Source organism: Taeniopygia guttata, chromosome 1 (genome assembly GCF_048771995.1).
Source record: "Taeniopygia guttata chromosome 1, bTaeGut7.mat, whole genome shotgun sequence".
Lineage (NCBI taxonomy): Eukaryota > Metazoa > Chordata > Aves > Passeriformes > Estrildidae > Taeniopygia > Taeniopygia guttata.
The window spans coordinates 114,530,333-114,546,719 of NC_133024.1; the positions used below are offsets into that span (position 1 = coordinate 114,530,333).

Genomic DNA, 16,387 nt, shown 5'->3' on the forward strand with positions numbered 1-16,387 from the left:
GATCCTGTGGGAAAAGATGGGCTCAGACAAACCCAAAGCGTCACAAGAGGTGACCCAACACTAAATGAAGCCTCGGGATCTCTCAGGAAACCAAAATCCCCAAGGGTTGACCCACTCAGCAGTCAGAGACCCCAAAAGATGGAAGAACTGTTCCACAAGAAAGCAGCAATTCCAAAGGGTTTCCTCAGTTAGAAAGAAAACCCAGCCTGGACAGGACAAGGCATCCAAAGTGCAAAGTTTGTTTCTTGCAGATGATGCAGGGAAACAACAGAATATTGGGAGAAAAAGGGATCAAGTGCACTGAGACTCCTCTGAAGGGAAATGTCTGGGGGAGATCATCATTAATAACAATCCTCTGCTGTTCAGAAGGGTCACAGAAGCTGTTCGGTGGGAAAAGGCCTCCAAATCATGGGACAGGCACAGCACCAGGGAGCAGCTGGGGCTGGGCCAGGAGGGATTTAGGGTGGATTTTAGGGAAAGGCTCTTCCCCAGAGGTGCTGGCACTGCCCAGGGAATGGGCACGGCCCCGAGGCTGCCAGAGCTGCAGGAGCCTTTGGCCAGCGCTGCCAGGGATGGACAGGGTGGGGCTGGTGGGGTCTGGGCAGGGCAGGGTGGCACTGGGGGATCCCTGGGGGTTTATTCCCACTCAGGATATTCCATAGTTCAATTCCCACTCAGGATATTCCATAGTTCAATTCCCACTCAGATATTCCATAGTTCAATTCCCACTCAGATATTCCATGGTTCAGTTCCCACTCAGATATTCCATGGTTCAGTTCCCACTCAGGATATTCCATGGTTCAATTCCCACTCAGGATATTTCATGGTTCAATTCCCACTCAGGATTTTCCATGGTTCAATTCCCACTCAGGATTTTCCATGGTTCAATTCCCACTCAGGATATTCCATGGTTCAGTTCCCACTCAGGATTTTCCATGGCTCAGTCCCACCAAGGTCAGCCCTGCTGGATGCTCAGCTCCTCCAGCAGAGTGAGGATTTGAGCCATGTTCACATCTCAGATGTGATTTGGGATAAATCCACCTCTTTGCTTTTTTTTTAATATTTCTTTTTCACATTCCCATTCAGCTCCCAGGCAGAGCTTTGCAGGAAGGGATCTCTGTGTGTGTGGATGAGCTTGAGGTGGTTCCCTCTGGCATCTGTTCCCCAAAAACCCGTCAGGAATTCCAGCAAGGAGCTGCTCCTGCCATCCTGCCTTGTCTAAAAACCTGTCCAAGTCAGGTGTGGGGATGAATGGAAGAGGAAAAAGCAAAGTCCTCAATCTCCTTGGCTCAGCAGTGCTGGATAGAGCTCCAGGAGTGTTGGGCCAGCATTCCCAGAAAAAACTGGGATTGCTGGAGGGTCTGGGCAGGGCCTGGGGTAGGACTGGATGATCCCTGTGGGTCCTTCCCACTCAGGATATTCCAGCTCCCTCATGTGTGGTCCATCACCTCCCCATCAGCCTTGGAGGCTGAGGTTAATAATAGTTAATAAACATTAACTAATGAACTATGTCACATGTGCTGTGATTATAGGATGCAATGAGTGGCTGCATCCTTGGAAGCCAAGACTGGAGCTGGGATCCCAGGGAATTGTGAGGGATTCTCCCCCACACAGAGCATTGCAGAGCTGGAATTGCTGGTTGCCAAGAGGAAGAGCAGGGGAGGAAACGTTGGGATCCCTGTTTGGATGTTGGATCCCTTGGGATGCTGCTCAGGGAGCTCTGCCTCCCTCCAGCCCCAGCCTGGGCTGGTTCTGGCAGAAGTCTCACACTAAAAGCTTCCAGTGGTACTAAAATTAAGATGAGCTTATTTCAGCTGAAGTCTGATGACAAAACTGTCCTGTTGAAGATTTATTTTTTCATTTTAAGGACCTCAGCACGCCCAGAGCCCTGAGCTCCCTATTCCAGCAGCCATTTGAGTCACCTCAGAACCTGGGAGAGTTTTGTTTGTTTTCCTTAAAATCCCTTAACAGCTCCTTTCCTGATCACTCAAGGACTGCAGCTTTTGTTTAAACCCACACAGCCTTCACGGGAATAAAAGGAACCCTAAAAGTGCAAACATTGGAAGTTTAGAAGCCAGTTTTTAATGTTAAGCCTTTTATTTTGTGTCTTCAACACGGGGCGCTGGTGACAAAATGACAATATCAGGAACACAGACCTGTGCAAGGGAGGTACAGCCTGAACCCTGCTTTGGGAAAGAGGAATTTCATGGAACTGGGGAGAAGGAGAGACCCTGTGTTCTGCAGGCACCACAGTGACTTCGCTCATTTTTGGGATGGGAATACTTCCAAGAGGTTCCTGTGCAGATCCTCTGGTGTTGAAGTGGCCCTTGGGGACAGGCTTTGGGGTGATGGTGGCACTGGATGATCCTGAAGGGCTCTTCCCACCTTGATGATTCTGGGATACACCAAGCACTCCATGGCTCTATCCTTGCTGCCTCCTCTTCCTCAGGAATGGAACTGAAGTGAATTCTCTTTTCCTCTTTTAAATGTGTTTTTAACCACAAAACCTTTCTGTGACCAAGGAATTCCTGGAGGTGGCACTGAGTGCTCTGGGCTGGGGACAAGGTGGGCATGGGCACAGCTGGGACTCCCTGGGCTGGGAGGGCTTTGCCAGCCCCAGAATTTCCTGGGATTTTGGGATTCTTTCAGAATTCCAGGCCCTCAGGTGGTTTCTGAAGGAGAAACTGCAGCAAAGCTGAGCTGCTGTCTCCCCCCAGTGTCAGCAGATTTTTCCTGTTCCAGTGGTGCCACGAGGGATTCCCAAGGGTGAAATCACCTGGGAGCTGTGAGAGCACAGCTCCAACTCCCCGTGAACAGCAGGAACAGCCACGCTTCCCTTTGGCAAGGGACAGGACTGGACAGGGAATTCCTTCTCTTATCCTGGAAATTATTTGATATCCCCATCCCAGGCTCTGGGGGTTTCTGAGCTCTGATGATCCGCTGAAATTTAGGAATGGCCTCAAGCAGGAGGAAGGCAGGGATGGATGGGATAATGGGAGAAAATTCCTGGCTGGGAGGGTGGGCAGGGGCTGGGATGGAATTCCCAGATTCCCCTGGATCCCTGGCAGTGCCCCAGGCCAGGTTGGACACTGCCTGGGACAGTGGGAGGTGTCCCTGCCATGGCAGGGGTGGCACTGGGTGATCCTTAAGATCCTTTCCACCCCAAACCACTCTGAGATTCTAAAAATCAGGCTGGAGCAGATTTGAAGTCTTTTACCTGCAGAGATTTTTCTGATTTGGCTGCAGAGGCAGGAAGGTGGTAATTGCAGCATTTCTGAGGAGACTCCTCGCAGCTCCTTCCCCCATATTCAGGGGCAAAAATCGAGCATGAATTCCCTTCTTGCACATCTTTGGCAGGGATGATTTTAAGCCAGACTTGATTGCTTTGGGTGCTAAATGGTGCCCAGTGGCTTTGGTGGTAAATGGAGTTTTAAAGGGAGATTGTGTCCCTTTGGTTCTGCCCACAAAACTTTAAAGTAGTTGAAAAGCTTAAAAAAAAAAATTCATCGTTATTATTTTTCTTTCCTAGAAAATCTACTCTGGAGAGCCTAAAAACTCCAGACTGGGGCTAATATCCAAAAATAACCAGTGAGTGCACAGAGCCAAGCCAGTGGTGTCAGCAGAGCTGCCAATTCCCTGGGGAGGTCTGGGGGAGTGGCTCCACCAGAATTCCTGGGATTCCTGCAGGGAGGGTGGGCACCAGGCTGCCCTCACTGGCACCACAGAAATCCAATTTAATTCCCCCCCAGCTCACCTTGGCACGCACAGGTGAGCACTGGGAACAGAGGGGAGATGCTGGATTCTCTGGGAATTCCTGTGCCTGGCAGGCCTAAGGCTGCTGGAGCAGATTTCTCCAGGATCCAGCAGGATATTGCAGAGCAGACATTTCTCTGTGCTGGGAATGGCTTTGTGCACTGCTGCTGTTCTCCAGGCTCCAAGGAGACAGCAGGGAAAGGGAGATTTCAACATCCCTGCAGCTCCAGGGAGCTCCCTGAGCACCCCCTGTGCTCCCTGCTCAGCTGAGAGTGGGCTCAGGGCTCCTCCAGGGGATCTCCAGCCTCCTCTTCCCGCCTCTCCCCAGTCCACTGGAAAAATTCTGCCTCTCCTTAACTCGCAGAAGGGTTTAGGAAGTGCTTTGGAATGGAAATGGGGATGTGAAGGTGCCTGGGGCACTGCCACACCTGAGCTTTTATTGCTGTGCTTCTCTGTTTCTCTGCTGATGAACCAAAATCTGCTCTGGAGCCAGGCTGGGAGAGCTGGGAATGTTCAACCTGGAGAGGAGAAGCTCCAGGGAGAGCTCAGAGCCCTGCCAGGGCCTGGAGGGGCTCCAGGAGAGCTGCAGAGGGACTGGGGACAGGGATGGAGGGACAGGAGCCAGGGAATGGCTCCCAGTGCCAGAGGGCAGGGCTGGGTGGGAGATTGGGAATTGGGAATTGTTCCCTGGCAGGGTGGGCAGGGCTGGGATGGAATTCCCAGATTCCCCTGGACCCCTGGCAGTGCCCAAGGCCAGGTTGGACACTGCCTGGCACAGTGGGAGGTGTCCCTGCCATGGCAGGGGTAGAACAAGGTGATTTTAGACCCAAACCATTCCAGGATTCCATCCCAAGTTCTCCACTGCACAGGCAGGCACAGCTGCCCCCAGGCTGAGCAGAAAACAGGGAACCAAGGAGATTTCTCAGGATAAAGCTCCTGCCATGAAACTCCTTCTGTGATCCCATGGAGCCCAGGAGTGCCTGGAAAAGCTGCTCTCCTGGGATTGCCCACCTGGTTCCATGCAGACCCCACAGCCTGACCTGGCAGGAAGAAGCTGCAAAGCTGCACTGAGCCCTCTTCACTCCCTTCTGCCTCTCCACGAGCTTTGGAGCCTCCCAGGATGAATCCAGAGCATTTTTCTCCTCAATTTTTCCCTCCAGAGTGTTCTCCTCTTCCATCCCAGCCACCTCCTGGCAGCTGATCTTTCCCTGCAGCTCCAGTCCTTTGATAAATAAAGGATAAATAAAAAATAAACCCAAGTTTATTTTTTTAAACAAAGACATTTATTTCATTACATAAATAGAGGCTCAGCTGCTTTGCTGCACATACAAAACCAGAGATAATTTAAGTGTCACCCTGAGGTTACCCATCCTTCTTTTCCAGGAAGGCTTCATCCTCCTGGGAGGGGAATCCAAGTGTCAGGAACCTGCAGGGAGGGGACAGGGCAGTGAGAACAGCAGGCACAAGAGGGAGAGCACAGGGGCACCTTTGGAGCTGTTCCCAGCTCCAGGGGGGAATTCCTCCCTCTTCATCCCAGATTTTAGGAAGGACAGGGTCTCTGCTGGGCAGCTCTGGGGGCTGGGAAGGGAATTTCTGTGGAATCAGAGAGGTTTTAACTCCAAGGGTGGTGTCACCTGCTGGGCACTGAGGTTTTGTGTGATGATCCTGGGGCAGAAATCCCTGGAGCTGTGGGGTTTGGCAAACAGAATTCCCTGGGATAACACTGAATCCCAGAATCCCAGACTGCTTTGGGTTAGAGGCATCTCAAAGCTCATCCCATCCACCCCTGCCATGGGCAGGAACATCTCCCACTATCCCAGGCTGCTCCAAGCCCTGCCCAACTTTTCCTTTCCCAGGGAATTGGCCAAAATCTGCCCCAAAGCCAAGTCCTGAATCTGCTGGAGGCAGAAGACTGAAAAACCCCTTTGGTTTTGTTGTTGTTGGGTATTTTTTGATGTTGTTGTTGTTGGTTTTTTGTGTGTAAATAGAAAAAAACTTCATTGCCATGGTTATTCCCAGGGCCTCGTTTCTAGGCACAATTCCTAATCCTTGGGAATAAAGGGAATAAAACAGTGGCAAGGTGGAAATAAAATCTAGGAAAGATTTTAAGAACTGGGAAGTGTCTTTAGATGAGAGGGGATGACCTCAGAAAAGGAAATAAGATTTTATTTCAATAAAGAGCAACATGACATCAAACTCCCACTGAGCTTCCAAAGGACAGGCAGGAATAGAATTCCCATTTTGCTGCAGAACAGGGAGAAGTGAAGCAAACTGCTCCAAAAATGACAAGAAAGGCAGGGAATAGAATCCAAGCACCAGGCAGGACTCGTTCTGCTCATGGACTTGCTCCAACAATGCAGGGATTGCTTCAACTTTGGAAACAGAGGGGAGGAGCTCGGGAATTTCAGAATGAAAATCCCAAATTTAGGGAATTTTGCAATGTTCATTTTGCTCTTTCAAGCAGAAAAAGGTGCATTTTTCTCAGTGGTTGATGTTTCATAGCATAACCTGTCCCTTTGGGAATTCCAGGAGTGGAATTTGCCCTTTCCAGCTAAAGCACCCCCAAGCTGTCAATAATTTCACTCATCTAGAAAGGCAGATTATTTTCTCTCTCTATTCTGTGACTTCAGGCCCAGAGCTCTGATTGCAGCATCCTGCCTGGCTGCTTCCCTGCAGTTATTCCCAATTTCTCCCCCTCTTTGTGCATCAGGCCCAAAATCCCAGGCAGATAAAACCAGAGAGGGAATATTGTGCTCAAACACCCTCAGACAGGACAGTGGTTCATTCAAATCCCACAAAGAACTGGAGCAAATCCCAAATATTCCAAGAGCTCAAGTCTAATTGCACATCCCCAATCAATCCCACTGGGATTAACAATGCCATTGTCCAGACTCAGGGATTAGGATCAATTCCACACCTGAGGCACTCTTCACTCATCCTTCTTCTCTGCCTTCAGCTTCTCTTCACGTTCCCTCTTCAGCTTCTCCTCGATTTTCTTGCTCTGGTACATTTTGACTCCAGCAAAGGCCAAGCAAAGGATCAATGTTTTAGCTGCCAAAATGTACATCAGCAGTGGGAAGTACTCCAGAGCCTGGAATGCCAGAGAATCTGTTCAGGCACTTCTGGAACACTGGGACAATTAAAGGTGAATTTATAGGGATGTTCTGCATCTTCCATTCCAATAATAACGCTCCTCTCCCTCCATGGTTTTTATTTCTGTGGGGAATTAAACCAGGCAGAGCAACAAAGGCAAAGAAAAAATCTCCTTCCCTCAAGTCCTGAACTCCTTTTCTCATTTTCCAGCAGTATTTGCACCATCTGGAGCTGGAAAAAGGGAAGAGCTGAGTATCTGAGGGAAATTGTGAAAGTGGAAATGCTGCTGAGCAATTCTCACAAGTGATGGATCCCTGGGGATCAGCTCTCAGGTGGGATCCCCAAAAACACTCCAGGAAATCTTAATTCCTAGCAACTTTGTAAGGAACCTGCTCAGAGATGGAAGGTGTAGATAAATGCCTTTAAACTGTGAGAAAAGTAAAAAATCCAAGGATTGCTGTGCCAGTTTTGAATGCCTGGAATTGCACAGAGTGATTCAATGCTATAAAAACATGAACTTGGAGAGGAAAATCCAATGGAAATGGGTGGTGGGCACTGAGCAGGCTCCCCAAGGATGGGGTGGGGTTGTTGGGGGGTCTTGGGCCAGGCCTTGGACTGGCTGATCCCTGTGGGTCCCTTCCCACCAGGATATTCCACGTTTCTGTCATAATTGTGAACTTGGAATTCCCCCTGTTCCCTCAGGATGTCCCAAAGCTGTCAGGACACATCAAAGCTCTGAACTCAGGCCAAGCCTTGTGTCCCTGCACCAGCAGGAGTCTGGAAAAACACCACCAGGCTCTGTCAATCTCCCCACAGGCACAGAGGCAGCAGCTCTGAGCCCACAGCTCTGCCACACCAGGGCTGGGCTGGGGGAAAGCTTGATTTAATGTGCTCAAATTGTTAATTATAGACTGGATTGGAAGGGATTTCAAAGCTCATCCAGATCCACAGGCAAGGACACTGAGGTTGGAGCAGCCCCAATGTCCAAACTTGAGCACTGCCAGGGATCCAGGGGCAGCCACAGCTGTGCCCACCCTCATAGTGGGGAAATTTTTCCTATTATCTCATCTAAACCTGTAATTTTTCACTCTGAAGCCATTCCCTGTGTGCTGTCCCTCCATGCCCTGGAAATTGTCTCTCTCCAGGTTTCCTGGGGCTCCTCCAGGCCCTGCAAGGCCACCCTGAGCTCAGCCCAAAGCTTCTCCTGTGCAGGGGAACAATCCCAGCTGTGCCAGCCTTTCCTCCCAGCAGAGCTGCTCCATCCCTCTGCTCATCCTGGAGCCTCCTCTGGGCTCTCTGCAGCAGCTCCTGCTCCAACACTGTGGTGCCTGACACAGGACCTTACAGGGCTTTCATGGCCCCAAAACCCCAAAAACACAGTGGAGAAATTCCCCTCCAGTAAAAAAAGCAGCTGGGGGAAAAGCAGCCAGAGAAAAACCTGGAAAGAGGAAAGGAGGAGGAGCAGGGATGAGCAAATCCTGGGGCAAGCACATCTGGCAAGGAAGGAGAACAAGAAATCCCCTGTCCCTGAGAGTGTGGGGTTAAAAATCCTCCCCTGGGGAAGGAACCATCAGAACCCTCCCACCACAGCCCAGAGGAAAGAGCAGCAATCCCTGCTCTGGGAATGTGCCTCACCTTCCAGTTGAAGGCCACCATCTCAGCTGTGGGGTGCCCCAGGACTGAGGGGTCACACTCCTGGAGGCACAGGGCAGGGCAGGAGCATCTTGGGGACAAGGAAAATAAAGCAGAATTAACTCTTGGAGAAATGGAAAATAAAGCAGAATGAACACTTGAAGGAATGGAAAACAAAGCAGAATTAACTCGTGGAGAAATGGAAAATAAAGCAGAATGAACACTTGAAGGAATGGAAAACAAAGCAGAATTAACTCGTGGAGAAATGGAAAATAAAGCAGAATTAACTCTTGAAGGAATGGAAAACAAAGCAGAATTAACTCTTGAAGGAATGGAAAACACAGCAGAATTAACTCTTGGAGAAATGGAAAATAAAGCAGAATTAACTCACGGAGAAGTGGAAAATAAAGCAGAATTAACTCTTGAAGGAATGGAAAACATGGCAGAATTAACCCTTGGAGACATGGAAAATAAAGCAGAATTAACTCTTGGAGAAATGGAAAATAAAGCAGAATTAACTCGTGGAGAAATGGAAAACACAGCAGAATTAACTCTTGGAGAAATGGAAAATAAAGCAGAATTAACTCTTGGAGAAATGGAAAATAAAGCAGAATGAACACTTGAAGGAATGGAAAACAAAGCAGAATTAATTCGTGGAGAAATGGAAAATAAAGCAGAATTAACTCTTGAAGGAATGGAAAACACAGCAGAATTAACCCTTGGAGACATGGAAAATAAAGCAGTATTAACTCTTGGAGAAATGGAAAATAAAGCAGAATGAACTCATGGAGGAATGGAAAATAAAGCAGAATTAATTCACGGAGGAATAGAAAATAAAGCAGAATGACTTCCTGGAGAAACAGAAATTCAAAGAGAATTAGGCAAGCTGCTGATTAGCCCTCCCTGCCCCTGGGAGGGCTCATCCCCAGTGACCTCCAGGGCCTTTCTGGGGCTGAGGGGCAGGAGCAGGACAGGGCTTGGAGAGCCCAGAACAGGAGCTGGGGTTGGAATTCCACCCCCTGAGCTGCATTTGGGAGCTGGAGCTGGGTGTGCTCCCCCTGGGGCCTGAGGGACACACAGGAGCTGCCCTGGGGGTTCTTTCAGGGTTTCCAAGCCCACCTGCTCTGTCTGGAGCTGAACATCTAATTAATCTTCTAATATCTCAGTTCTGTGATTGATTAATTTAATTCTCCACACTAACAGTTTATAAATATAGAGGTTGGCAAAGCAAGCACTCCCTGGAGCCCTGAGTGGTCACCAAGCATTCCAGAGCTGAACTCCTGGGATGAAAAGCCTGCAGCACACTCAGCACTGCCCTGGGCTCTGTGCTCAGCTGCTGGAATCCAAATTAACCCCTGGAGGGTTTCCTGTCCATGGAACAAGAGTGGAAAAGCAGGAGGGAACACTCAAGCACTGTGAAAAGCTGGGCTGAATAAATCAGCACCACACCAGAGAGCAGCTGCTGAGCTCCCTGCAGAAATTAAATGTTCTTGCAGCTCCTGTCCTGCTCAGTTTCTGGGTAGATTTTCTAATTTCTCCAGCCAGAGCATCCTCTCCTTTTCCCTCTCACCCTGCTGAGACACCTGTGGAAACATTCCCACCCCTCCAGAGTGACCAAACCCAGCTGTACCAAAGCCCTGGAGTGGCAGCCACCACCACATTCCTGTTCCTCAGCCACTGTTTCTGTGCTGATCCTGATTGTGCAGCTCCTCCTCCTGCTGAGAAAATGTCAGGGTGGCTGTGAACAGAGTCAGTGTTGTCACATCTCCAAGAAAATGTATCTTCACTTCATGGAATCATGGAATGGTCTGGGTTGGAAGGACCTTGGAGATTATCCCTTGGAGATCATCCCCTGCCATGGCAGGGACAGCTCCCACTGCCCCAGGCTGCTCCAGCCCCAGTGTCCAACCTGGCCTTGGGCACTGCCAGGGATCCAGGGGACCTCTTTCCATGTTTCTTGCAATGCCAGGATGTTTCCCAGAGCTGACACATGTGGTGTTCTGTCCCCACAGTGTCCTGTGCAGCTGGGACTGGGTGGGAAGGTCACTGCTCCCTCCAGGCTGGGTTCCCACATCCCACCAGCCTCCGTGGCCAGGCACTTCTCCCCATCCCATCTCTTGGCTTTTCCAGCCTCCAGCTGATCCCAGCCCTTATGAAACCTCAGGATTGAAAAAAGCAGGTGAAGCTGCAGCACAGGGCAGGGAAAACAAAGTGGGAAGAGGGGAGAAGTGGGGAAAGGGGAAGATTTTGGGCAGCTGGGGCTGCCCCTGCATCCCTGGCAGTGCCCAAGGCCAGGTTGGACACTGGGGCTTGGAGCAGCCTGGGACAGTGGGAGGTATCCCTGCCATGGGAATGGAATGATCCTTAAAATCCCTTCCAATCCAAACCATTCCAGGATTCTAGGATTCCCTTCACACTTAAAAACCACCACTTATGAGCACTGAGGTCATCAGTGCAAGAGCAAAAAGCTCCAACACTGCTTTTTTTCAAGGCTGGGATATCTTAAATCAACAGCTGGAATTGTGTGCTCGCCTTTCCCGAGGAGATAAGGCACAGCCAGGAGCAGGGAACACATCCACAGGCAGGCATTGTTCCCTCCTCAGGAAAATGCAGGCAAACACAGCCCCTGGGCCCCACACAAGGGCACCTGCCAGGAGCTCCCTGCTCCTTGTGTGCAGGGACAGGAGCAGCAGGCTCTGCCACACATCCCCTGAGAGATAAAACAGCAGCAGGCTGACAGGGATCCTCAGGCACTGCCAGGGCCCCTCTGGTGTCAGAACCTGGGCCTGGTTCAGGGGTTCTGTGTGGTGGAAAAATCTCTCCTCCAACCTGTGCTTCCAAAGAAAACTCAGCAGTCTCTGTTGTTTGGTCTCAAGGAAGTTTTTTGCATGTTATCTAAAAGATTGTCTTCTGAAGCTGCTGTGGTTTGCTCACAGCTCAGGCAGAGGCACACACACACCCTGACATCCTCTCTGACTCTTCTTCTCTCCCTTTCTGGGGCTGAGGGGCAGGAGCAGGACAGGGCTTGGAGAGAACAGGAGCTGGGGCTGGAATTCCACCCCCTGAGCTGCCCATGGAAACCACGGCTGCCTTTGGGAGCTGGAGCTGGGTGTGCTCCCCCTGGGGCCTGAGGGACACACAGGAGCTGCCCTGGGGGTTCTTTGAGGGTTTCCAAGCCCACCTGCTCTGTTTGGAGCTGAACATCTGATTAATCCTCTAATATCTCAGTTCTGTGATGGATTAATTTAATTCTCCACACTAACAGTTTATAAATATAGAGGTTGGTAAAGCAAGCCCTGAGTGCTCACCAAGCATTCCAGAGCTGAACTCCTGGGATGAAAAGCCTGCAGCACACTCAGCACTGCCCTGGGCTCTGTGCTCAGCTGCTGGAATCCAAATTAACCTCTGGAGGGTTTCCTGTCCATGGAACAAGAGTGGAAAAGCAGGAGGGAACTTTTATATGGTACATTACGTGTTAAATGTTTATAGTTTTTCCCCAATACCTATTACCTATGTTAAATGGTGCCTTTCTACTCTAAACCAATCCATAAGTGCCAACATCACCAAGAACATGGAGGCAAGGAAGAAGAAAGAGGAGGAACAGGACTGGCCTACATTCCTCCATCTTAAAACCTCTGACCCCCATGTGCAAAGTAAAACCCCCCTGTACAGGTGCTAAACCCCCCCTGTACAATGCTAAAAAATTCTTCCCGTTACTTTGTGACTACTTCTACTCTAATATCTAAACTTTTGTGACTTCTTGTTCTTCCTGCAAGGTTGGTAAATCATTCCATGGTTCAAACCCAAAATCACAGCTGTGTCCTGCCAGGGTCTCAAATGCTTCTGACCTGGATCTGGGACATCCAAAAATGTCTGAGGGACATTTTGAGTTCTGACACCCTGGAGTTTTATTCCTTTACAAATGGGAGGTGCTCATGAGCACAGTCACCCCACAGTGGCTGCCCCAGGCCAGGCTGGATGGGGCTGGGAGCAGCCTGGCACAGTGGGAGGTGTCCCTGCCCATGGCACTGGATTGGCTTTGAGGTCCCTCCCAACCCAAACCATGCTGGGATTTTGTGATTCTGGGCTCTGTGTGCAGCCCTGCCCCAGGGAATTCTGTCTGGGGAAGCAGCTCAGATTCCTGCAGATGGGAAAGAGGAGAGGGTCTGGCCAGATCCCACCTCAGGGCTGTGCCAGCAATTCCCTGTGAACCCCAAATCCTCTGGGATCCTCTGCAGGCACAGCAGGCTCATCCCACAGGGTCGTGTCCCTCGGGGAGAGCTGCAGCACATCCCAGAGTTTGGGATTAGCCCCGATTCCAGCCCCAGGATTCTGCCTTGTGCAGCACAGCCCCACAGCTGAGCCCAGGCACGTGGGAGGCCTGTGGTGAGCAGGGAATTGAGAACTGAATCCAGCCCTGGATTGCAGCTCCAGCCCAGCCCAGGCTCTCAGGGCATTCATTGTCTGCTGTCAGAGCACAGACAGCCCAAGGCACCACAGAACATCCACGGAACTCCATCATTCCCACAAAATGGGGATGGAGATATTCCTTTGGGGATTGCTGAGCAACTGCAGCCACGAGGCCTTGGAAAGCACTGAGTTACCCAAGTGCACTTCAATCTGATATTTCTGAGCTAGAAAAGGGGTGTCACTCACCCAGGACAGGCTGGACGGGGCTCTGAGCAACCTGGAAGGTGTCCCTGCTCATGGCAGGGCTTGGAACGAGATGATCTGTAAGGTCCTTTCCAACCCAAACTTGATTCTGATCTTGGATCAACTCAAGTAACATCAAAACAATTTAAAAAACCATCAAGATCTTCGTACCTGATGAAGCAGAAATTAAAATATGAGTGGTTCCTCTGGCAGCTCCTCACATGCTCCAAACTCTGGAAAACAGGAACAGAGCAGATGGGATGTTTCATTCACATTGGCTGGACTAAAATCAAACCAAACCCAGAAATGCCTGGGGCACATCAGACATGGCATCACCAGGGATCACAAAGATGATCCCAAAATTTGAGGCCCTCTGCTCTGCAAACAGGCTGGGAGAGCTGGGATTGCCCAGCCTGGAGGAAGGACAATTCTGGGGAGACCTTAGGACCCCCTTCCAGTGCTAAAAAGGAGTGAGAGGGACTTTTTATATGGGCAGAGAGTGCCAAGACAAGGAGCAATGGTTTTAAACTGCCAGAGGGCAGGGCTGGATGGGATACTGAGAAGGAATTGTGCCCTGGGAGGGTGCCCAGAGCAGCTGTGGCTGCCCCTGGATCCCAGCCCAACTCTGTCCTGGGCTGGAGCAGAAGGAAGGGACTGGGGAACAAGAAAGGAGGGTGGAAAGCAATAAAAGCGAGGGGTGGAGAGCAAGGAAAGGGGATGGAGAGCAAAGAAGGGGGGGCTGAAGAGAAAGGAGGGAGTACTGGAAAACAAGGAATGGGGGCTGGAGAACAAGAAATGGGTGCTGGAGAGTAAGGGGAGAATAAGGAATGGAGGCTGAAGGGAAAGGATGGGGTACTGGAGAACAAGAAATGGGTGCTGGAGAGTAAGAGGAGAATAAGGAAGGGGGGGCTGAAGGAAAAGGAGGGGAGTGGAAAACAAGAAATGGGGACTGGAAAACAAGAAATGGGTACTGGAGAACAAGAAATGGGGACTGGAGAACAAGAAATGGGTGCTGGAGAGTAAGGGGAGAATAAGGAGGGGGAGCTGAAGGGAAAGGAGGGGTACTGGAGAACAAGAAATGGGTGCTGGAGAACAAGAAATGGGGACTGCAAAACAAGAAATGGGTGCTGGAGAACAAGGAATGGGGACTGGAGAACAAGGAATGGGGACTGGAAAACAAGACATCAGACCTGGAGAGTAAGGGGAGAATAAGGAGTGGAGGCTGAAGGGAAAGGATAGGGTGCTGGAGAACAAGAAATGGGTACTGGAGAACGAGAAATGGGTGCTGGAGAGTAAGAGGAGAGTAAGGAGTTGGGGGCTGAAGGGAAAGAATGGGGTACTGGAGAACAAGAAATGGGTACCAGAGAACAAGAAATGGGGACTGGAGAGTAAGAGGAGAATAAGGAAGGGGGGGCTGAAGGAAAAGGAGGGGAGTGAAGAACAAGAAATAGGGACTGGAGAACAAGAAATGGGGACTGGAGAACAAGAAATGGGTGCTGGAGAGTAAGGGGAGAATAAGGAGGGGGAGCTGAAGAGAAAGGAGGGGTACTGGAGAACAAGAAATGGGTGCTGGAGAACAAGAAATGGGGACTGGAAAGTAAGAGGAGAATAAGGAGGGGGGACTGAAGGGAAAGGAGTGGAGAACAAGAAATGGGGACTGGAAAACAAGAAATCGGTCCTGGAGAGTAAGAGGAGAATAAGGAGTAGAGGCTGAAGGGAAAGGATGGGGTACTGGAAAACAAGAAATGGGTTGTGGAGAACGAGAAATAGGTGCTGGAGAGTAAGAGGAGAATAAGGAGTTGGGGGTTGAAGGGAAAGGAGGGGAGTGGAGAGCACGAATAGAGGGCCTGGATAGGAAGGAAGGTGATGAAGAACTACGAAAGGGAGCTGGCGAACATGGAGGGAAAGGCGCATATCAAGTAAAGGGCTGGCGAACAACGGTGGGGGGACTGGAGAGCAAAGAGGGGGGAGAGATGGAGGAAAGCGGGACTGGAGAGAGGGAAGGGGGGGTGGAGAGAAAGGACGAGGCCTGGAGAGCAAGAAGAGGGGGCAGAGAAGGGGCAGGGCAGGACAGGGCAGGGCAGAGAAGGACAGACAGACAGGACAGGGAAGGACAGAAGAGGGCAGGACAGACAGGCAGGGCAGGGCCGGGCAGCGGGGAGCGGAGCGCTCGGGGCCGGCGGCGATGCGGGTCCGCCGGAGCCCATGAGGCCGTGAGGGGAAGAAAGGAGGGAAGGAAAGACGGAATAAGGAAGGAAGGAAGGAAATAAGGAAGGAAATAAGGAAGGAAAGGCCCGGGCCGCTCCTACCTCCGCGCGGCCATGGCGGGCGGGGCGGCGCCGCCTCAGGAGCTCCCGGCAGCGGCAGCGGCCGGGGCGGAGCTGAGGGGGTTCAACTTTCCGAACCCAAAATTATCATTTCTGCCCTAAAACAGCATCCGCTAGGACCGCGGCGAGGTGGCAGATACCCCGTGCCCAGCTGGGCATCAGGAGAGGGATTGGGATTTTGGGGATATTGGGGACAGCACACGGGGAATGGCTTCACACTGAAAAATTACAGGTTTAGATCAGATATTAGGAGAAATTTCCTCCCTGTGAGGGTGGGCACAGCTGTGGGTGCCCCTGGATCCCTGGCAGTGTCCCAGGCCAGGCTGGACACTGGGGCTGGAACAGCCTGGGACAGTGGGAGGTGTCCAACCTGGCCTTAAACATTTCCAGGAATGAGGAGTCCACATCTTCTCTGGGCATCCTCTGCCAGGCCTCACCACCCTCACACTAATGAATTTCTTCCTAACATCTGACATAAACCTGCCCTCCTTCAACTTAAGGCCATGTTTCTTTGTCTTATCAATACAAAGGCTCTCCTGGAGCCCCTTCAGGCCCTGGCAGGGCTCTGAGCTCTGCCTGGAGCTTCTCCTCTCCAGGTGAACATTCCCAGCTCTCCCATCCTGGCTCAGAGCAGAGATGCTCTGTGAAACAGCTCCGTGACCTCCTCTGGTCTCTCCAGCAGCTCCACCTTCTTCTGGAGTTGAGCTGAGGTCTCACAGGAGCAGAGTAGAAGACAATCCCTTCCCTCAGCCTGCTGCTGGTTGTGCTTCTTTTGCACCTCCAGCACATCTGGAGCGTGATGGGATCAGCTCAGATCTCAAGACCTGTGTCCAAGACAAGCCAAAGGCTCCCAAAGAAAAGAAGCCCTTTGTAGTTTATTATTTAACACGAGCAAAAATAGGAATCAGGTTGCTAAAAAGGAGTTGGGA

The 16,387-nt window shown here is 50.9% G+C and overlaps 1 protein-coding gene across 3 annotated transcripts; it reads right to left on the reverse strand.

Annotated features, from left to right (window-relative positions):
* Window positions 1-5,013: 5,013 nt before the first annotated feature.
* Window positions 5,014-15,537, reverse strand: SMIM11 (small integral membrane protein 11). 3 transcript variants are annotated; one of them, XM_032750850.3, is made up of 5 exons: window positions 15,441-15,537; window positions 13,303-13,364; window positions 8,482-8,569; window positions 6,671-6,844; window positions 5,014-5,179 (listed from the first exon to the last, which is right to left on the reverse strand). In XM_032750850.3, the coding sequence occupies exons 3-4, from the start codon at window positions 8,500-8,502 to the stop codon at window positions 6,683-6,685; spliced, it is 183 nt and encodes a 60-aa protein (XP_032606741.2). In that variant the 5' UTR covers window positions 8,503-8,569; window positions 13,303-13,364; window positions 15,441-15,537; the 3' UTR covers window positions 5,014-5,179; window positions 6,671-6,682. The 3 variants fall into 3 exon arrangements, with proteins under 3 accessions (XP_032606741.2, XP_030143862.4, XP_072792150.1); XM_030288002.4 differs by lacking the exons at window positions 13,303-13,364; window positions 15,441-15,537 and adding an exon at window positions 13,135-13,253; XM_072936049.1 differs by lacking the exons at window positions 13,303-13,364; window positions 15,441-15,537 and adding an exon at window positions 9,737-9,798.
* Window positions 15,538-16,387: the final 850 nt, after the last annotated feature.